Source organism: Rosa chinensis, chromosome 6, assembly GCF_002994745.2.
Source record: "Rosa chinensis cultivar Old Blush chromosome 6, RchiOBHm-V2, whole genome shotgun sequence".
In the NCBI taxonomy this organism is placed as follows: domain Eukaryota; kingdom Viridiplantae; phylum Streptophyta; class Magnoliopsida; order Rosales; family Rosaceae; genus Rosa; species Rosa chinensis.
Window position 1 is genome coordinate 45762236 of NC_037093.1, and position 23859 is coordinate 45786094.

At 37.2% G+C, this 23859-nt stretch overlaps 1 protein-coding gene and 1 long non-coding RNA gene across 2 annotated transcripts; one reads left to right on the top strand and one right to left on the bottom strand.

Annotated features, from left to right (window-relative positions):
* Nucleotides 1-3297: 3297 nt before the first annotated feature.
* Nucleotides 3298-9498, top strand: LOC112169590. Its single transcript, XR_002924760.2, has 3 exons — nt 3298-8164; nt 8796-8897; nt 8979-9498. It is a non-coding gene; the product is annotated as an uncharacterized LOC112169590 (long non-coding RNA).
* Nucleotides 9499-10133: 635 nt separating this feature from the next.
* LOC112169847 lies at nt 10134-23052 on the bottom strand. Its single transcript, XM_024306906.2, has 21 exons — nt 22737-23052; nt 22574-22658; nt 22019-22058; nt 21675-21923; nt 21367-21466; nt 21214-21288; nt 20713-20811; nt 19875-19991; nt 19630-19745; nt 19314-19413; nt 17974-18332; nt 17196-17526; nt 16166-16380; nt 15379-15597; nt 14433-14619; nt 13450-13691; nt 12802-12894; nt 12588-12689; nt 11880-12237; nt 11347-11484; nt 10134-11272 (listed from the first exon to the last, which is right to left on the bottom strand). The coding sequence occupies exons 1-21, from the start codon at nt 22866-22868 to the stop codon at nt 10430-10432; spliced, it is 4200 nt and encodes a 1399-aa protein (XP_024162674.1). The 5' UTR covers nt 22869-23052; the 3' UTR covers nt 10134-10429.
* Nucleotides 23053-23859: the final 807 nt, after the last annotated feature.

Below are 23859 nucleotides of genomic sequence, written 5' to 3' on the forward strand. Positions count from 1 at the left end.
AATATATGCTTAAAAGATGTTCAACAAGGTTGTTCAACAATGTAACTAAGCTTTAAGGAACTACACAGATACGTATTCTTTTCAAAACTTGATAAGAAATCGATCTTTAATAAGTATCGATTCAAGCTTTGTAAAACTTTGTGTGAAAATGACAAGATAATGACATAGTTCAGCTGCATATTTTAAAGATCTAGGTAAAAAGGAATGTCAAAATAAAATCAGAACATGGTTTTTATTAATATCAATATGTAGAGATCCAAAGCTTTATAAGAAAAAACCAAAACAATCATAAAGTTTTCCTTGTGCATGCATTCAACAAGCACCAACAACTATACTCAGAGACAAGTTCCACATACATGATAAAGATAAAATATCAGAACAATGAAATTAAGTAATTGAACGTCAACCATGTTTTAGTTGGCTGACAAACCAATTCAAATTTGCAAATTAGGAACGAAACCAATGATCCAAAGGCAACCACTTTTACCCATAAGAGTTTGATCAAAACTCAAACTTGACAAATCATTGTGCATTCATATACGAACTCTTAGTACAGAAACCTAGAGAAAGCATCTCAACAATCACACTGAACAGCTACAAACGACAATCAAATCCAAATGCTAACACCCACTTTATATTTCAACAAATCCAGTCACCTAAACCAAATGTACGACAAACTACTCCTAAACTCTTGAAAAAGCTTAACCAGAATGAATGGATTTGGGAAGATGGGAAGTTTGAACTTACTGGAGATAGCTGCATGGAAAGAAAAATTTTCAGATTCTTGGGTAGTGGACAGCCACAACAACTTCTCTGTTTTCCTTTGAGCTATTACAAATTTAGTTTTTGGCTTGGAGAGAAGACATCGATATGTTTTGAAGAGTACGCAAGAAAGACTGCTATATATTGTAGTGAGGTACAGAGTACAAAAGCAACTTGAGGGGTGGAGAATAGCAGACCACGTGTTTTAGTCTAAATAGGTGACTAGATGTTTTAGTGTAATTTATACACAAACATAAATTAAATAAATAACAATATAGACATAAAATTCAATCTGACACTCTAACTAGTAATGCACAAGATAAACAAAACTTAATCTTAGGCAGAGAACAAAACACACAAAAGAGAAGGACAAAAGAAACAATTCGAACCTATCAAAAATTGAGGTCGCCACAAAATGAACCCATGATCTACCTCAATCCTAAACCAATTCCCAATCCTCCTAACTAAGTAACCTATGGGAGTGAGCAAGAGTAAGTGCTTACCAAGTAACCATATGAGTGATTACCAATTTTCCATGTGAATGATTGCCAAGTAGCTCTATATCTATATAAAGAGAACTAATGAGAAGGATACACCACTTTCCTCATATATTCTCTCATCATATTCTTCACTTTCTAGCAAGCAAGTTTTACTTGTATGAAAACAGTATAATTTATATTGAACATGTAAAAATGGTTAATATCTCTCACAAGTCTTTTATCAATCTTCATGATTTTATAGTAATTCAAGATTTGTTATAGGCATCCCTAAACCCTAAGTAGGGCTAAAGACCATCTGGAAAACAGCACTCGTCCGGTGGAGCGAGCGACGCCTAGCGGGCCTCCATGCTCTGTTGGCATCTTTGTGCAGTTGCCGGAACGGTGATCTAAAGGTCGAGCTTGGGAGCAATGATTTGGATGGTTTGCTCGAAGTTTTGGCAGATTGTGCCTTGGTGGAAGTTCGGTTCGACATCTATATATGTGTTCGTGGCGGTTCGGTGCAGCATCTCCGTGTGCATGGTTGGACTGTTGTGAATCTGGGGTCAGTGCCGACGCAATTGCTTTAGGTGGACTGCATCAGCTGGTTTTTGAGTAAACTCCGGGAATGGTGTTTCGAGTTTGCTTGGTTTTCAGCCGTTTGGGGTTCAAGGTGGTTGTTGTTGTTGTGATGGGGCTTCAGGAAGCAGCGGCGACGATGGCTGTGGCAATGTTAGGCGAGACAGTGATGGGCGGCGGCAATAGATGAAGATGACGACGTGGGATGGGTTGCTATGGCTTGGGTCAAGATGTTCTTGAACTGTTCCCATTTGGGCCTAAGTAAATTGCGCCTGGTTGTTTTAGGCTTGCATTATGTTAGTAGTTTAGTTTACTTTCAATAATTCCCTAAGTTTTTTAGGGACCAATATATGCACTTTTATGCTTCTAGCTGATCTTCTGGAGTAGTACTGAAGGAAGATTCATGTTATTTCGAATGTAATTAATGTCAAATGAGTGCCCTATTTTCTACGTACCACTGTGGGTGCTAGCACAACTTCTTGCCAACACCTAATTGGTAACAGGAGGGTATGTCATTTTGGCTTGTGATCAATATATTGGCATTTTGCCTTGATTCAAAAAAAAAAAAAAAAATCTTCATGATTTTACTCATTTATTAGAGATCTAATCGATGTGGAACAAAACTGTTTTGACATGATGAATTATTATTGAGAATTATAAGGTTAACTTGAACGATTTACTAAACTTACAAAATCAATTATCTTAGTCAGCTCTTATGGCATGTTTCAAAATTGATGGCAAATGTAAGTTAGAGCAAGAACATAAGGGATTTAAGATTGCCTCAAAAGTTAATACAATTGCTTTTAACTATCTAAAAAGTGTTTTTGAGTTATAAAATTGTTTGACAAATAAACATAAAAGTGTTTATTAAGTTATAAAAGCGAGGGATGATTTAGAGCAGTGAAGTGCAGTTGCAGCAACACAAATGATTAGTTATATCAAATACGTTATTTGATTATTAAAAAAAAAATTTGAGTATTAATATCAAAAATTAAGATAATCTTATAAATATTTGATCAGGGAATGCATAGAAAACCTTAGAAGCATTTCTTTTAAGGGCTATACGGTTGGGTGGCCCAAAACCAAATTCAACCACCACTTGCTGTGGCCACTGTTGCCGAGGCCGGTAGCATTAACCCTAGCACCTGCATCTGCCGCCGTACAAAAAACAAGGAATAGGCTCCAAGGACAGCCAAAATCTTATCACAAAACTCAACGATCCACTTCGGAATCCAGCCCCACACCCACTAATTGCGCGTGCTCATCACCTCCTAATCCCCGACAATGTGTGTGAGACCTGACTACGCGCGTGACTGGGTACGCCCTCCTCTTCTTCTAAATTTCGGTTCTTTTAGTTTTAGCTTATCCGTCGGCAGGCAAGTGGAAGACTGTGGAACGTTAATCACGTGTACTAAGACAAGTGGGGATGTACCTTTAATCATCATTAGTAGTACTTAATAGTAATTAAAATATAAAATTAAGGTTTAATCTGAAAGGCCATTGGCTCTGGTTTCGGTGCTCCAATGACATTCTCTCTTATAGTACAAATAAATAGTCTCAAATTTGTTATCTTGTTGATGTTTGTGATATTTGTGTAGGCGTGCAGGGTGGGGTGAAGCTGTTTATGATTTGATGTAGCTAATTTTTGCAGACTAACTATTGCTTTGTTTTGCTTTCAAAGAGCTCTGGTCTTTGGAGTTCGGCCAAACAGAATACAAAACTAAAACTCAGTCCTTTACTTTTCTGAGAGACACAAAAGCTTGAGCCTTCTTCTAGCTTCTTCCAATATCCTATCCAAACTATTGGGTTGTCACTCTCTTGCATGCTTGCTTTTTCTTCTGCAGCTTGGTGTGGGTTTGCAGTTTGAGTCTGATCTTAGGGTTTGGGAACCTACTCTTTTGCTTGAGGTTTCCGTTTATCTGTTTGTTTGTTCCTGTGCTTAGAGTTTTTGTGTGGTTGATCTGCCTGGTACATGGAATGTTAGGTTTTCCTTACAAAGTCGATCTTCATGCATCGGCTAAAGAAACGATTGGAATACTACTGAAAATTTCCTGATATCCTTCTTTTCTCCAAGTATGTAGCGGGGTTTCGATCAGTTCTGATGTGCCGGGAAGAGGAAGAGGTATCTGGAAGATTTTTCCTTTTCTTTACACTAGTCTATCATCTGTAAAATTTGACCGTTCCTTAATATTGGCTTAAACTCTTAAACCTTATATGCAAAAATTCTTGGTTTAAAGTTTCAAGCTTCAAAGGATTTTGATTATTATTTAAAGCTTAGTATCCAGATTGTTCTCAGTCGATCAACTGTCAAATTATTCAAGGCTGTTCTACATGTATAGATTGGTTTTAATAGTATGTATGCTCCAACATTATTATTTTTCTTGAAGCACTTTCTACTGATATGGCTTTCACAAGTCCATGAATTTGATTTTTCACTTGTCAGATTTCTATTCAGATTTGGAGTTTCCATGATCACCAACTTTGCAACCCATATGTTTTCCCAGTTATTTGGTCTATACAATATGATTTAACTCCTTTGATCTACAAGCTTAGGTTCTATATATGGAAGGTTACATATTGTTGATGTTGGGGTACTAGATAAATTTCGTATCAGCCTGTCATCCCTGGTGTACCTTTAATCCATGGAGCGAGATCCCTATCTTGCATGTGATATTGTGTTCGTTAGTATCATGCGGCAGATTTTGGTTACTAGCTACGAGAACATATATTAGTAATTGTTGTTGATTTGTGATTCTAGTGCTGTAGGTCTTAGCTATGTCATATTTGATCTTAATCAACAAAGTAAAATTGGCTCAGTCTGATACTTTTTCTTGGTGAATGTTGATGCTCTTCGAAGTCTGTTTTTGTGCCTGAATAGGTGAATTTGTATGATGAAGTTTTGGAACATTGATACGTTTATATCATTTGCCCTTATTTTCTTTTTCTTTTTGTCTTACATTTTGTAGGCATTGACATGAAATGTGCGGAACTTGTATGTCAATTTTCTTCATAATTGTATTGTGATTAGTGGAAAACATGTTAATCCGGCTTTTAGCAGTTACTGTATGTGTATATATGACTATGAGCTGAGCTATTGGTGGTTTGGATGACAGAGAGAGAGAGTACACTTGTCCGCATCCATGAAAACCCCTCTCTTTGTCATCGTACTGCTCTTGTCCAGGTCTATCCTCGATGCTATGTTTCATGTATTTGCATCTTTGGGATGTAAACTAGCTGATAAGCTTATAACATTGTGTAATTTGTCATTTATCTTTGTCAATCATATTATTTATTCCAGAATGGTTTCCGGCCATTAGCCTTTTTGTTGGTTGATGTCTTGTAATGATATGGAGATTACATGTTGATGAAGTAGAGTGGTCATTGTTCATGGATCAATCTCTTAGTACATCAACATGGATGCATTATCTTGTTAATTACATTACAGTCGTATGTTTGGAAAACTAAAATATTTTGGCTAGTGTTCAGCAATTCAATTTTACATAATTAAATTTTTCGACCTCAATAAAATTTTGACTAAAGTAATTTCAATAAAAATTTCTATGTACTTTTAATCTTCTGTTTTTTCGTTTCTTTTCTTTTGTAAGAACTATGTCAATAGGCCTGGAACATGAGGTGTGGCAGTGATATAAGATGATTAGATTAGGTAGAGATCAACATTCAGGTATGAGTAGTAGGGATGCAAAACATTCAACAGTCGGCTTTGTTTCACTTGAAGTATGGAATTGATATTTCACTGCTGACCACAAAACCAAACGTTAGAGTTCATTTGAGCTAAACAACTGGTATGCGATATTATACGTGAGAATTTATGTGCTTGCCAAGTTTTTCAAAACTATTGTGTTGGATATAGTTAAATTATTATATATATACAAGTAATAAACAGACAGAAGACTGTATGGAAACAGCAACAGCATGATTGCTAATATGATTACAAACAATGATAGTCATGAGCTTGAGGAACATCAAAGGGAAGTGCTGAATTGGAGGTTGCATGTTGATGTTGTGACTCGAGACTTTCTTGCCTGTGATATATACTGTGTAAATTTCTTGTGGTGGTTTTGGTGACTTTTTTTCCTGCAGCTGGTGGGTTTTGAGGACCAGTTGGTAGTACATTATATGTAGTTGTACATTTATGATCATGGTTGATGTGTGATGTACTGTTGGTTTTTTTTTTTTGTGGTCATTTTACTATTGGTCTTAACTATGTTTATCTGATTATATCAACCAAGTATGGTATTTCCATCTTTTTCTTCTTTTGCTTTTGCTTTCTGTTTTTGGCTGTTTGTTTCTTTTCTTTTGATTTCTCTAGTCTTCTTTTGCTTGCTTTGCAGAGTGTCTGTATTGGGCTGTGTCCCTTGAACTGTTGTTTGGCCATGTGCCTTGTGACTAAAAAAAAGTACAGTGGTCCAGTTTGGGGGTTTCTCTAGGTATGCACTGCTGTAGTCATTTTCTTTTGCCTAAATCTAGGTCAATTAAGTGGTGATGATTGCAGTTTTCGTATTTTATATCATTTGCTTTCTCCCAAATTTGTTTAGCTTTGACATGACAAGTGTGGAATTTGCCAGCAAACATTTTATCTCGATTGTTGAAAACATTCTAATCTGGCTCTTTGCCATTACTGAGGCAAGCTATGATTGGATTTGTTTGACGATGAGAGAGAGCACGCTTGTCAGCATCCATGAAACAGTCATGAGTGTTTACGAGCGTGCTCCCTCTCATCGTCATACAATCGATCTAATCTTGTGCACCGGCCTTTCGCATACTAACTAGTTGGTGATCATAAATTGTGCTAGTTAGTATTTATATGTGTCAATCTCAATGTTCCTTTCATAAAGGCTCATCATTTGCCTTTTCATGGTCGATATCCTTTTTCTGATATAAAGTTTAAATGTTGAAGAATTAGAGAACAGTCATTGGTTAGAGTTGATCTCTGAGTAGATCAATCCACATGGATGAGTTCTTTAGGAAAAGCAAAATATTTTGCCTCAATATAAACATTCAGTCATTACTTTTTACATAACTAATTGTCTGAACTCATCAAACCTTTGCCTAATCTATTATCACTTGAAAAATCAAAAGTTTCTTAACATTTCTATGTAATCATTTTTAAGGAATAAGAACAAATGACTGGCAAAGGTGAGGTGTGGCGGAGATTAAGTTGATGAACAGTCTGGTATGTGTGACTATAAGCTTGCAAGACATTAAAAAATTGGAGACTTGGTTGATTGTGCAATTCATATTTCCCTATTGACTACAAAAACAAACATCAGGGTACTAGGTTGTTCAAACTTCAAACAGGTATGGTGGGCAATGCAAGAATACTCCTCTCCCAGGAGCCCATGAGTACTTCTATGAGGACGGAAGAAGTGCTAGCTGGCCCTAATTGGCTACTAAGCTTATAGTATACACCATAAATGTTAAGTTCCATAACAATTGGTGAATATTATAGACCTTTGTTTATTTAACATAATAGACCTTTGTACTTATCATATCTTTACTAAGTGTCTGTGGTTCATTAGTGTATAACTATTATTCTTAGAACTGCAACCAGTGGCCATAGGTTTGGTAAGAAAATAATAAAGTTAAATTTCCTGCTTTGCTCAAATGCGTTGCTAATTGCTAATTCAACAACAAAATGAATGACTAAAGGCCTTAAGACTTTCTTTATTGAAAAATGAAGATATGCTTATAACTATCCAGTTGCATGTTGTTTATTTTTGGGATGCTTTAGATCTTTGATTAAAATTAGACTCCAAGCTAAGATAAAGAGAAAATATGCTTATAACTATCGAATTGCAAAGGAAGTTATCAACCTCCTGGGAAGATCATATGTGCATTTATACATATTGCTCTGCAAGGATGGGAAAGTTATGATACTACATTGTCAAGTAGTTAATACTTTGATTCATTTACATATAGCGGTCACAGATGTTTTATGTAATGCAATGACTACTGATCCTTGTACTTGCTAAAACTTGTTTTTCAATATTATTGTTCTTTACATTTGAGGAGAAGTTAAGTTATGGACCGACAGAAATAGGTGATAACAAAAATTTAAACTCTTGCCTGAATTCTCTAAATAGCTGAAATTCATAGTGATATTCCCATATAGAGGTATATGCATCTAATTATTCCTATTAAAAAGCCCTCTTTCCTATTATCGAACTTATTCTTTTTATCTCCAACTGTATATTTCAAGCAAGATTGTAAAAGGCTACCTTAAGGCACGCTTTCTGCCTAGGCATAGGCTAAATGCAGTGATGGCTCTGGTAAAAAGCAAGCAGGCACAAAAATTGCACAGGAGGAGGGAAAAGCTTAAGCCTCAGGTGCAGCCAAGGCTCTTTTTTTTTTTTTTTTCTTTTCTCCTGAAAAAATAAATAATTAATCATGAGTTACTGAGTGATGAATGCGATCTCTTCCTTCAGTTACACTTCTTCTGGATGTTTAGTTATCTTAATTATCTTCTCATGTCTTTATTTTTGGTAGTAAAGCTGCTGTAGTTCAGTTGATGTAGAACTCAGGCTCCTTGCAATTATGCAAGTCTGATGTAGTTCAGTAGTGAGTCTTCTGTATTATTATAATTTTATTACAAAGGGTTTGCGCATTTAGAAAACACTTCCTACTTTTAGACAAAAATGCCTCGGCTAAGCATTCTCTTAGAATCTTGATTTCAAGTAGTGTTTGTGCTTTATTTCCATAGGCATGAGCCATGCATATCTGGAAGCCAAATTCACTTGCAACTCATTCACAACCAGGGCTGTTACCTAAATGAATGGGCTGGACCTCAAATTTATATTACAGAAACTTCTATTTTTGTTTTCGTTAATGTTCGTATTTAGATAAATCATTGATCCTTTAAGTAGGCATAGATTTTGCTACTATACCTTATTTCAAGTCAGGTTTTGCTACGAACCCCCTTATGTTTCTCATTTATGCTTTCTTTTCTGTTCTTAACAGGAGCTTAGTTGATAAGTCCTCAGGTTTTGGATTTCTTCAGTGTTCATGGGATCTAAATGGAAATGTTCCCTATAAAACATTTGTTGGAAGCTGCTGTTCAAGGTTGTGGACGTTGTCTCCTTATTTGTTTTGATGAATAATCCACCCTGTTTTTAACACCTTTAATTTATCCTTGTTCCTCAGCAATGCATGGTTGTGAATTCTAATCCCAACTGAAACCCAGGCTTAAAGGTCTTTTGTGCATGCTGGATGATTGTCTAAACGGCGGGAGTTTAACAACAGTAGGAACGTGACAGACAAAGACAAACATGCCCGGTACAAATATATCACGGACGTTCCAAGTTAAAGGATATCAGGCGTGCTAGAGACTTTTTCAGCCTTTCAAGTATATTTGCATCTTGTCTGGTTTCGTATGCAGCCGTGGGACAGGTTTCCTTTCTAATCTTGGATGACAATCTTGTGATGGAACACTGTGACCGTTGGATGCACTAAACGTCCTTGGGACCATACCTAGTGCATCCAGTTGTAGGTTATTGTACGGATGGGAACGCACTTTATGGCATGTAAACATCTCTATATTCGGGAATCTTGAGTTATGTTTTCCAATACCAAGTGTCCCAAAATCTGTAACCTGAACTAAAAAGGGAGAATTCCATATCTCCAACCCTTCAATGCAGAATATGAAAATCCTGAAATTCAAAAATCCCAAGTTTTAAAAGTTCAAACAGTGTAAAAATCCCAATTTTGAACGGAAAATGGTAAAATAGCAGGGCTGGAATTCTGGAAAGCCAAAGTAAAATAGGGTTCATACAAAATACGTACTCGAACAAAATGATGTTCAGAATTAATATTTTTTTTTTCTTTACTTTATTTTTGATTAGTAGCTTTACTTGAGAATTTAAACAAAAACATATAAAAATTTTCCCTAGAATTTTAACAATCTTCTTTCTTAACATGCAATTTCCATCAAATCATAGCAGGAAATTCTTTACCGGCATAGCAAGATAACTTTCTATAGGTTTGTGGTTCATGCAAAAATTTACTTTCATATAATTTTTGAGACCCAACAATATTTCTAAATTTCATTGAACATTTAAAAGATAGCACAACGAGAATGGACGTCCTTTTACCAACAGCTCTGCAATATGTTGAGAGAATTTGGTTGGCACCCTTTTGAAGGTGGTACTCTGGGCTTCCAACTAAAGGCTTGTACTGTAATTTCTCTTGTTTTATAATTGTTTTTCGTCCACCAAAGTTAAGGACACTTTTCACCTTGTCTTGATTGCTATTGAAATTTCAACCAAAAAAAAAATTAAAAAAAATATTTTGGAACAAGGATAAAGCCGCCAAATGCAATGCCTGTTTACAACCTCATCAACTCATTTATCTGTTATCAACATCAAAAGGAGAGAAGATGCTAACGAATCGATAGTACACCGGATAATACACACACATGCCAAAGCTTACATGAACAAAAATTATACACAAACCTACTGCTACTTCAAAATGGTATCTCACTATGCCACCAGACTGAATAGTGAGACCACTGTGGTTCCTTTATACGACAAATGCCATGGAGCTTCTGGAAAAAATCACAGATATCTGCCAGTCACCTGAGCTACAACAGGTTTCTATTAATTAAGCCAATCATCACTTATTGGCAATCTTGCTTGTTTGGTTTCCTGAATCGCTGGCACCTGGGGTTGGGTTTGTAATGGTGGTGTCTGGATTGGGACCTGTGGTTGTGGCACTTGAGATGAGGCCTCTGGTTGCGGCGCCAGGGATGAGGCCTCTGGTTGCGGAGCTTGGGATGGGGCTTCTGGTGGCGGCACCTGGGATGGGGCTTCTGGTGGCGGTGCCTGGGATGGGGTATCAGGTTGCGGCGCTTGGGATGGGGCATCAGGTTGCGGCGCTTGGGATGGGACATCAGGTTGTGGCGCTTCGGATGGGGTTGCATCAGGTTGTGGGCCTTGGGATGCGGCATCAGATTGTGAGGTTTGAGGTGGCGCATCCGATGGCGTGTCTGATAGTGCCACATCATTCTTAGAATTTTCCAGGACACTTTCTCCAGAAGCAACTGGAGCTGGATTACTGTCTGTTGATGAAACAGGGGGATTATTGTCTGAAGTTGGTTCACCAGATTCAGATTGTTGTGGCAGACTTGAAGGGGCTGGTGTGGTAGCAGGGGCTGCTTCTAACAGCAGTGGCTTGCCCGGTTGCTGCTGTGAATTCTGGGCCCCTGGAGGCGGTTTCTTTTGAACAGCCATAGCAACTGTAAGAGATGGCATCCCTGGAGGAAGAATTTCAATTGGTGGTTTCTTGGCAGCATCTGCTAAACTTGTAAGCTTGGGTTCCTCCAGAGAAGCCAAAAATGCTGCAGCAGCATCCGTTTTTTCTAATGGGGTGTGCTCAACCTCCTTTTGCAGCATTTTATTCCATGCCTGAACCAAGTTCTTCAATGTTGGTCTCCCATGAGCCTGCAATATCCATGAGGTCAGCTCACAGCAATGACTCGAGAGTTATATGTACAAGCATATGTAAAATGTCATACATGGGCATGAAGCACAGCCTCAGCAAGCATTCCAGTATCCTGCCAAGCCTTCTCCATGAGGGCATTGTCTCCCAAAACTGCAGCTGCGAATGCTGCTTCCCGTCCAGCACCAATGGATATTAAATTGTTTACCAAATTCTGCATTGCATGTCACTGATTTTAGAAAGTATGATATGGAAATGGAGAGAAGAAATCCTATCAGTAAGAGTAATTTGGAACACCGCTAAGACAAAAGAAGACCATTGATATTCCGCAAAGGAAAACAGAGGTGTCAGGAACTAGTATATTAGGAAAGCATAGTTTTTATTTTTCAGGGAAAAAACAAAAAAAAAGCACTACTTCCCATTTTTTATTTGTATACTGCTCAGAGAAAGAACACCCAGAAATCACAGTTTCAATTATGAATATGGACAACAATATCATATGTATTAATTTTTAGGTGTGGTTTTGTCTGATATTACTATTACGTGCAAACCAAAATAATTGGAAGCACCAGAAAGCAAAATAAGCATGTTCAGATATAGATAGCATACACTAAGCCGTGTCAACTCTCCATGATTGGCTAACCGAAGAGCTTGTCCTCTTAATTCATGACCCTGTAAAGCTCCTTTCACAGAAGCCGCAGCAGCCAACCTCTTAAGAGCCTCCCGAGCAATTTCAGCCTGTCCAGTAGCATCTGCGGCATCAATAAGATCCAAAAACTCCTTTGTAAATTTCACTATTCCTTGGACAGCTTCCAATATATTCTCTTTCTTAGTTGTTATAGTAAGAATGTCCTTCAAATCAAATCCTGAATTATCTTGCCCCAAGTCCCTGCTGTTGCTCATTGTGAGAAGGCACTGGAGAGCTCTTTTCAAATCACTGCTCTGCATGGCCAAATCAAACTCCAACCTACAAAACGAGGATAGCATTGTAAGTTTCAAAATGAAATGAAATGTAAGCTGTTTGATGCTTAAAAGCCTTTTCTATCATATAATTCAGAAAAACGATTCAACACAAAAATAATGTTTCAGTCTGACAGACCCATCAATCATTGAATCAACCTTATAAACTGGTATGCAGGTATCTACATATGGTCAGGTTATTACACAGTTATTGCACCAAAAGGGTAATACATATTTTATACTGGAAACAAAAGAGAAGAAGCCTATCAAAATGGAAATTTATGAATATGCAAAACAGAGAACTACAGAGTCTGTGACATCAAATATGCAAAGCGCCTGAATTAATTCATAGTAAACCTCTTAGAGATTCCAGGCAAATGAAGTGCCTCAGTAGCATAACCCATCCCTAGCAGAAACTGGGCTAAATCATCATGATGTTCTCTACCAAGCCTACTTGCCCTGCATAAAAGAATAACTTGTAGCGTCAGATAATCAATGCTATATCTCATATACAACATTAGGCCAGGAAAAAAAAAATCTCTCATTTAAAACTGTAGAGAGTGACTGATACCATTTCACAGCACTAACAGCATCTCCATAAGCAGCAAGGCACCGGCAGCGGATACCGGGGTGGCTGAGGGATAAGGCATGAGCACTCATGTATCTGCCAGAATGATTTCAAGCAGTTATTCAATCATAAATTTCTTCTCCAATCAAAACTTCAGCTACAATGACTAATGAAAGTAACTCCGTTATATCCACTAATAATCAGACTCAGACCAGTGTACTCGGTAGCCGGTCAAAACAAAAAAAAGAAAGTGCAAATTACTGCACTAGAGCACCGAGGAATGAGGAATGAGGATAGAAAACCAGGCAAACCAACTGACCAAGTTGTTTTAAAGATATCAGTGAATCAAAGGATACTTTCTTTTAAAGTTTCCTGTCCGTAACCTCTTTCGGATCCAAATAAAAACTCATAAAACTTTATGATAAAACTCACAAATCTATGAAGCAACATCAAACATTACTATTCATGGAGTCCTTTTTTGTTCATACTAAATATTGTATATGATAAATAATGGAACAAGAGAAAGGAAATTGCTTGTGCTAACATTCATGTACTTGTTGAAAGACTAGATATGATATGTTTTATGGGCATGAATATTAACAACATACAAGTATTAGCAGCTGATCCTTGAAGGAAAAGGGGGTCCATTACCTATCAATTAGCCAAAGAACACCATCTTTGACACCCACCACAACCAGAGGTCCTACAGGTCGTTTCTGCTCTAATGGAAAACGAGTAACTGCAACTGAGACCCCTCCACCACCAACAGCCACCTCGTTAACCTTTCTTTCTTCTGCAATCCCAGAATCATCCCCATCAACTCTAGATTGCTTTGACAAGGTTAAGAATGGGGGCACAGATGGAGCATGCTGAAATGAGGCTAATCGCACCACCTAAAACAGGACAAAAAATTAAGAGAATTCCGAACATTTCAATCAAAACAGTGATACAAATTTAATATATAGCATTTGGCTGCAACTTCGATAAATTTTCCAGCTACTATAGTTCTATGAAGTTCTTCATAATAGGTAGTTAAAAAGGACTTGAAATCAAAGGTTTTCAAGCTGCATATTAAGATGAAGACAACTACTTGGATTAAAAGTTCGAAAGATGGAACAACAGAACTTACAGGTTCTAATAGAGACAATCTTTCGTAACCAATAAAGAAAACATTTTACTGGAATTTTCTTAATAGTTCGGTGTGCAATTTGAGTAATCCAATTCTCAGAATCCAGAAACAGAATTCTACCATGTTAACCCAATTTTAGTGTATACCAGTATTTGTTCAATCAGATAAAAAAAAAAAAATAATAATAATAATAAAAATATCTAATGAAGAAGTTTTCCAAAAGTGTTTGTTATAAACATCTGATGCTTATGCCAAAAAAAGGCAGCAACTCCAAAGAAACTGAAGGAAAACTTGATTAATTTCTATGCCAATTATGGATACACAAAAACCCAGCTGGACACCTGCCAGTCACGATCAACCTCCCCCTTCCCCTTCCTACAGGATGGAACAGAGGGAGAAGAGAGCGTGGTAGAGGGTTATGCATACCCAATGGTATTTATGCCATCACTTATCATGGCAAATGAAAGGTCGGCACTAAGTCATACATTTGGGGAACTCTTTTTACCTGTAGCATTGGGGGCCTCAATGCTATCCTTTCCTGGGTAGCAGATTGAGGACCATCAACCGCAATTAGTGCCAAATCACCATGCTCAGCAAGGGCTTTTGCTTGTACCTCCTTCAGCATCATCTCCTCTTTCCTCTTTTTTGTTTCGATATCAATCGCTGCAACTCCAGCATCCACAAAAACACATCTGCAAAAAGCAGCAAACCAAAGAGGCAGGCTTATATGTTAGGATATTTTTAACAGGCATATTATCAATTCAGTTTACAATTCATATTCTGCATTGTTGCTGAAACAAATGAATCCAGTGTATGCATGAAAAGCCAGATGGAATTGAAAGTAACAATAACTTTTTTTAACACCAGTGTTACCAACCAGTATGAGTCTTCTATGTACATAGTTCCAGATAAATGGTACTGTTGCTTGCAAGGGCAAAGTTAAGTTGGCTCCCAAGTTCTTGACATTCATTACAGTTATAACTTAAACCGGAGTTTGTGTCTTCTCCAAGGACGATGATGCTTGAAATGATTAAACTTTTCTTTTTCAATAGTTTTCAGTTATTTATGCACCAGCTCAGCTAGTTCTGAACCAAGAAAGCCAACGGTATCCGTTGTAAAGGGAGTTATGCAAAGTACAATGTGATCCGAAAGTCCGGGAAGAGGAGGGGTCAAGAAAGAATACGGGAAGTAGCCTGCCTAAGAGATCTTTTATAGATGAAGAACCGGAACCAGACCCAAAGACTTCAGTTTTGAGAATTATGACATTGTAGCAACCCATATGTAACATCATATGAACAAGTCTAAGGTACTAGAAATCTAGCTCTTCTAAATTGGGTAATTGATTTAAAAGACTAAAGCTAACAATGCTTTACCCACCAATAAAATCACATAAATCTAGAAGCTGTCATTAGTGTAAAGATAGAAATTGTGGGACAAATAGTGTATCTTACTCGATGGTGGTTGGGGTAACAACAAACAACTGTCGCCGATGCCATACAGCACCAGTAGCATAAGGAATTGCAACATCGCCCAGGTATCTATATTGTGGGCGCAAAGAAGATATGACGATGTATTTCTGATATGCAAAAGCGCAATACTCAACCGTTTGATCCCATGCTGTCCATTCTGGCTGAGGAAGTAGACCACCAACAGGTTGAAAAGTTTCCCAACTGCATAGTTAGAACCACTTAATGTTAATGGGAAATCTTATCAAGATCTTATAGCCATACAGTCAAAAAAAAAAATTAATAATAATAATAATAATAATAATAATAATAATATTAATATTATTATTATTATTATTATTATTATTATTATTTAAAATAAATAAAAAACATGTATGCAAATACATCACAAAGTACGCTTTAGCAATCCACATTGAAAATATCTGGATGTGAACAAGTTTGGAGTAGCCAAAAATATTTAGAAGTCTGTAGCTTCTCAATTTTGGCAACAACTTATTGGAAGGAAAGTTCAAGCATCCTATCCGAGTATGAGTACTGAACACACCGAGGGTAAATCGATGAAGTTGGCAAAAGCTCGACTAACATTATTTTTGTTTTAAACATTGTCAAATTATCTAAAACACAATTTAGAAGCTATAAACTATAAAGGGGCGAAGAAATGCTACAGGACTACAATATTTCCTAGTTCATTGAAATGAAACAAATAACATGCAAATTCATATCTTCACCTGTATAGTACTGGCAGAAAAAGTAACATAACAAAAATCCTTACCTATATAGCTGAAAGTTTTGGGGTGTAGCCTCAGCTGGAGACTTGTGAGAAGAAAAGCCATCGTCAAAAGTGGAAAAAGAAGAAACACCAGCACTTCCAAATCCAGACAGGGGCATAGATTGAATTGTTGAAATAGCAGTTGCAGCAACTGGGCTAATTCTCCGAGATGTTCGATATGCAACACCAAGAAGTGCCCCTCCGTGCAAGCCAATGACCTGGAAAATATAATTTTGAGTTATAGGAATTACTAAATGTTATACACCAATATTTTGATGGATGAGTCCATCATTGATGCATTTGCACTAATTGGGTTCAGGCACATAATATATCCAACTAGTTAACAGAGTTTGTGCTGCAGATTAACATTTCCAGTCCTAGGGTTCTCATTTTGGCTAGTTCATTTCTGTACGACAGCAAGGCCCATGCTTGCTATATATTGATTGGGTTAATCTAGGACATTATTTACCATGTGGTATGCTTAACAGGAATCAGGGATTGTTGGCCAACTTCCGTCAGACAATAGTTTCTCAGTTTTTCTTCTTCTTTTTTTAATGTTTTTTTATGGAGTTGAATATAAGATGAAACAGAAGGGAAACATGTTTTATCCACCCTTGTTTAATCTGAAAGAAGCTTGATGTAAGTAAAATTAACAGGTCTGCACCATATCGCATTCACATCCTACTAGAAAAGAAGCATGCTTCATTTAAATGTTCATGTGTTTAGGGACACACATGTCATAGATATGGGACATGTGTCATAGATACAAGTGTGTGTGCATAAATATTGAGGGAAGACAAAAACAAAGGAACCAAAGAGGGTGATAACATTCAACAGGTATCTTAACCTGAAAGTAAGGTTTGTCTAATTGCCATCATTGTAAAAACAATGCCATGAGGAGCCACTTCTGTATTGAAACCCAGAAGCAATTTGCCAAAAAATATTAAAATATCAACCTCTATATCTAATTAGACATTCGCATGCTAGAACTAAACTACTCTTAACAACAAACCAGGCAGAACATAATACATACCGGTTCACTGCGACCACCTATGGATCTCATTAAAATATTTGAGGTGCCATCATCCAGCAAGATACGAACTTGTACATTGGCTGCAGAAGCAGCTGATGCAGCTGCAGCAGCAGCTTGTGCTGCAGCTGCAGCTGCTTCTCTTGCTTTTCTCGATGAACTGCCCTTCGGAACTACAGGAATTCGAGGAGGCAATGACGATTCCAGTATGGCAAATCTATCACGGCATGTATCCCAAGCCAAAAGCCTTGCACTGCCTGAATCAACGATGGACCAGTCACTAACTTTGTAAATAGAGAAGTAAGGGATATCTGGCCACACAATCGCAAGATACCTGCAATAAAACATATGTAGAAATATTTATTACCAAGTTAGAACTGAAGCTCCAAACCACAACATGTTGGACTAACACCATAATAAATTTCAGCCGAGACATGCCAATAGTCACCAAATGAAGTGGCAGTGTTTCATTTATTTCAAACATGGGCTCACTCTACACCCATTTATTTCTAAAAGAGCATATGTTCTCACACTTCATTACGTAACATTTCCATTCACCTGGCATGTATCATATCGGAAATTCAAAACACATATAGATGAATGATTAACCACAGGCATCGTAAACAAGATGCATTTTTTGTTGCTGCTATGAATGTTCAATAAACAGGCCATGAATTGCTAATTGAACTTAATAGTGCTATCAATTGAACAAGGTGACCAGTGCAGCACATGAAATGTAGGTAGCTAAAATAAAACAACTATAGCGCCTGATGCAACTTACTTTCCCGAACTGCTTACAGAAAGAATTGAATATGAATCATGTGGAACAGGCGTACTAATGTGCTTCTTAATCTGTTTGACATGTAATGTTTCAAGTGAATCTCCCCTAAGCCTTCCAGTCTCCGACAAAGAAGCATTATTTCCAAGAGTTGGATTTGCTGTCTGGGATAACTGAAAGTTTAGCAGCTTCAGTTCCCTTTCAATAACATACACAGCAGAATGCTCTCGACTTCCTGATGGTGTTAGTAGGGGAGCTACAGCTGGAAGAGATCTGGGGTCAAATTCACTGATAATGATACCGACATTGGATCCAGTAGCAACCAGGTGAGGCTGTAAAGGATGTGCAACCATACAGTAAACCTGCAATACAGCCGATGAGTGAAATTGGCTATTATAGAAACTTGACAACATTTGTTGGAACATTGACAAATATATTTGACAAGTTATGAACGTAACTGCTGAAAAAAGGGAAAGAATGTAGGAATGGCTTAGTACTTAGATCAGAACTGAATGATGTTCTTTAGGTACAAGGCAACTGGCTTATCTCTCTTTGGAATTCCAGCTTTCTATGTTCTCATTTTACAATTGACCATTTCTACTTTGAAGCAGGTCTCACACGAAACAAAATTTTGTGTTTCTTTTAGATTCCCTATGAAGTTATTACATAAAAACAATAATGCATTAAAACATGACTTCCACCTCGACAAATTGATCGTACATGCAGGTTGAAAAAGCATGGATCAAGAAAAGAAAAAAAAAGAACGGTGGGCTTCCTGGATTTTCCAAAAGAAAATGCAGAAAAGAGAAGCATTACCCTCTAGAATGATTAACAACAAAAAATCTGGTCATTTGAACACAGGCAATATGTAGAGTTGCAGGAAATAATATCAATTTCTAAATTCAACTATAACAGACCCAAACTGTCTTATAAAGATGGTTTACGAGTCAAGAGTCTGCATTTATTTTTGTCTCTAAGTCTAAGGTGTCGTATTACAGGATTCTGATTTGATGAAAACAGTTCTGTTTACCCAACAAGAAAGTTAAGAACTCCGGACAATTGTTCCCTCCATGCCCAAAAGTTCTTAGGCAACAATAGAAATGTCATATTTAGTACAGAAAATGAGTAAAGATAAAAGGACAACCTCTGCAAAATGGTCCGTAAAAAAATCCACCATAATAACGGCACCATCATATTTTTTAACATTGGGAAAGTCAACAGGTCATCAAACAATTGGTTGAGATTTTACTTTTTAAATAGATGACAGCCTGGATGTAAATCTTCAAGGTTTTGTATATAGAAAAACATAAACTCCTGATAACTTTTATAAAAGAGAATCTTACCCTAATTTTCTTATTGGGAGCGATCACATGTGGAGGGATCAGAGAAGAAAGTTCACACAACGGCCTTGTCAGAGCAGAGTAAGTTGGGTGTTCGATGGCCCTGAGAATATTTCCAAACAATTCTTGTTGATATCCATCACAAAGAACCAAAGAAAACATTATTTTATCACAGTTCTCATAAGCAAGCTATACCTAACTTTTCTTGGTCAGTAACACAGATTCTCATTAAAGAAAAAGGCACACTTGAGAACTAAAAGGAATGATGAATGGATGGAAAATTTGAAGGCATAGCACTAGAAACAAATTTTGTCCATACCATATATTGGAATCTTTAACGCAAGTCAGTATATCAAGGTTTGGAGCACGAGGGTGGCACCAGGATGCTACACTATGGCAAGCCATTTTTGGAACAGGTTTAATGCGCCGCAGCTCCTGAGACATAAATAAAGAGAAAAGCAGGAAAAAAAGGAAAAAAGACATCAGTTATAGGAAAATTATAAGCTCCAACAGATTTCTGGTTAAGAAAAATACTTCTCAGATATAGTCTTAAATATTGAGTACCTTAAAAGAAATTGTGTCCCATATAGCTAATGTCTTATCTGCACCAATTGAGATAAGCTGAGGAGCTGCTCCGATCACTCTAGAAAGTTCAACAGCGACAACCCCACCATCATGTGCCTAAAAGTATCAGGAAAGAATTGTATGATATACCATCTCTGTTAGTTCTGCAGGTCAATGAAAGACAATTCGTACAGCACTTATACAACAGACAAAATGTGGATGTATAAAGTTCCTACCATTCATGTGCACACAAAGGAATGACTTGAAAAAGGAAATAACATGTCAATCCATACATTACTAGAAGAACGATTTGCATACTTCATTAAAAAAAGGTCAAAAACATAAGTACTGTGGACACGTCCATCAGATCCAGCATAATATCCTCAGCCACAAACATACAGTCTATTCTAAATGATACTTTATTATAAAAGGGTGGAAAACATCAGTAATATGGATAAGAAGTCCATCAAATCCAGCTTAACTCCAGACGATAAAAACTAACTATCGATTCAAAACTTCCCCTTCCATCAAGAAGGAACAAACTAGAAGTATTATTTTAAAAATGGTCCAACAAAGATGCCCAAAGAGAAACTAACGGTTTAATTCAATAAACTAAACTAAACTAAACAAAACAAAACAAAATCATCAAAACCCAATATCCCAAAGTCAAATATTTCCTCTGATGGACAAGATAAGGTGTGCAAAATCACAATATTGGGTGTTTTAGATCTATATCAGAAAATGCAGGCCGAACATGCGGTCACATTGTCCTTAAATATATTTTAATAAAATTACAACATCTACAAGGCTTGGTACAAGAGAATAAGAAGATAGTTGCCTTTATACTGAGCTTGGGTACGAGTTCTCTTGAATCTTGAGCATGATCTGCACTCCAAACTACAAGCAAACCATCATTACCCCCCGAGACCAAAAGAGCCTGCAATCAAATTTCAATTAGCACAAAGAGAACGTAAAAGAAAACACAAGCACTAAAAAACATTAGGCGTATGTATATACAGTACTTATATCTCTAACACATGAACATTCATATCTGCATATTCCTAGAACCTGAATTTCCCCATTTCAATTTTTCTTCATCACAGATGATTGAGTGAAGAACCACTTCCATGAACTTGGTATCAAAATGAATCTTAAGAATGAAGAAACAGTAAAAATTGTATGAACCTTCAGAGGTCAATCAATATCATACATGAAACCCAACAGAAACATTCAGAATCAGACAAGAATTGAAAGATGATAAAAATGTTTGAAAACAAAGCTGACATAAACACAGAAAAGAAGGTAACTTGATTTCCCATATTATAAGTTAAGAACATACCTCACCAGAAGAGGACACAAATGTCATCAAACAAGCTATGGATCCTTTATGACCTCCGGTATATCTTCTTACAAGCTGAATGAAACAAGCATATCAGACAAAGCAATGGTTTTTCATAGCGAACAATGATGGAAAATTTAGAAAAGTGCAAACCTTCCATGTCATCATTGAAAGTACTCTAATAACACCATCTGATCCACCAAAAGCAACAAGAGGAACATCACCAACAGCAGATCTAGAGAGAAATTCCATACTACAAGAACCAGAGGAGAAAGAAAGAAATGGATAGCACCAAAAATGTTATTTCCAAGAAGAGAAAAACAAAACAAAAAGTACATAAGTTATGGCTTGCAGATTATGTCATAATCACACCAGATTCAATTTCAAGGAATTATGGAAGCTACTTCTTTTGGTGAATAACAACATGAACAAAAATAAGGTGAAAAAGAATGTGAACTTGCCAGAGAAGTGATTTGTTGTCAAGTTCCTGCTTTGGTACATCACGGCCACGCATTGTCACCAAGTCCAAAAATATGGCTTTGTTTTCACAACAGATGACAAGAAAGTGTCTTCCTTTGGTTGTTGGAGCAGGAGAATTAAATGGTGATGCTACATTATTGACAGCCGATGGAGCCTCAGCAGCTGCAGAACGGTTACGCCAAAGTTGCCAAAAGCGCACGTCATCATCATAGAAGTTTACCTGCTTAACACTTTTGTGACACCACATGCCCTCAGGCCTCAGTGCGTGTTGAGGTTTCAACAAAAAGAAAACAAACAGAACAATGCAAGTGCTGCAGTATATTACCTCCCTCCACGAATGGCTTCAGTGGGTTTCCCCTTGGAGTCTATCAACCACATTCAAACAACACAATTAAGAAAATAAAATTAGTACCAGTAAATTACTAATAAGAAATAATTACATGTTATGAAGTTCTTTGGTTTACTGATGCAAGTTTAGAAATCCTACTGAGCCACACTAAAGCAAAACATTGTCAACGATGGCGCAGCATTCAAAGCTACTGGTAAAACTGAGCATTGATTTTCAAGCAAAATATTGTGGCATGTGTATCGTCTCAATTACATCAAAGTTCTGTTATGAAATATGTCTATCAGAAATTTTCAAACTAGAAACCACGGAAACACAACTGGCCAAGCTGATTATAGTACAGAAGTTCTGAGCTGAATCGTAACGAATCATGTATGTAATCTTGCAGAAATGAAACAAAAGAGAAATTCTTAACGATTCTTCATAAAGCTTTTAGGTACTACTCCCGGAGCTAAATTTCCATAATTAGGTATTAGAAAATGAGAAGCAGTCGCCGAAATTGAATACTCGGAATTGAATTAACTGATTCAGTACCTGTTTCACCCTCGGCGAGCTTCTCCAACTTGGCTCCGACCAAACGCCGGTGATCGACACCGCCAGCTTTGAGCTCGTAAATCACCTGAGAAGCCAACCAGAGTTGAATAAAGGAACAAAAAGAAGAGGAGGATAGAAAAGCGAAAGGGGCGAGATTGTGCACCTGGCGATGTTCCCAATTCCAAACGGAGACGTGATCGGAGGCATCGGCGGTGACGAGCCATGGATGCGTTGGATGCAACTGAATCTTGACGATCTTGTCGTTCGTCGGCCGGAAAGCTCTTAACCGCAACATTGATCGGAATGGATCGGAAAACGATTGCTCAATGGGCTCAGATCAGCAACGCATTATGCCCTAAAAGGAGGAGGGAGAGAATAGAGATTGAGAGTTGTTTCTGAATTTCAAATGCCCAGTTCTTCTCTCTGCTTATTATGACGAGATCGGGGAGGCTGGGACTTTCTTTCTCTCCTTTTTCTTTGCAGCACCAACTTAATTTACCGCGCCGTTAATCTATTTGACTAGCCGCACCAGACTCACCTTTTCTTACAGTAAACTGAATTAATTTTGGGAATATACGAAACTGAGCATGGCTGAATTTTTTTTTTTTTTTTTAAGTGAAAGATAACTTCATTCGTAATAAAGTATTACAGTGAGTAAGGTGCAAACGAATAACCACCACTCTTCAATAAGAAAGAGATAGAAATATCTTTTGCTCACTTTAGACTTCAGATTAAAAAGTCTATATTGACAGACCGATTGAGCCACCAAGCCACATAGGCTCTGACTCCAAATAAAGAAAATACCTAACTTCAAGGCTTTTTTTTTTTATAAGACGATGAACAACTTTATTATCATCATGTCTCACAAAGTGCTAACTACAAATATGAAAAAACTTAATTAAAGACTTTGTCTAAAATATGACCCTCCGAACTTAGATCATCACTTTCAACTTGCAAAGCACTAATAACATATAAGACATCACCTTCAATTTCTAAATTTCTGAAGCCAACATGAAGAGCAAATCGGATACCTGTAATTACAAGAACAGAATTACCCAGCCTAATGGGATGTTGTCAATAGGCCAACAGTCAACACAAAGCAAGAAAGATAAGATCAACAACACACGATATGTTGACGCAGTAAAACCCTCCTAAGAGGTAAACAACTGCGGGCACTATGCGGGTAAAAGATCCACTAATAAAAGATTAGTACATAAAGAATTCACACAAACTCTACTTACTAGAACCCTACTAGAAAGGCAGCTTGATCTTGTCTTTGCTACTGA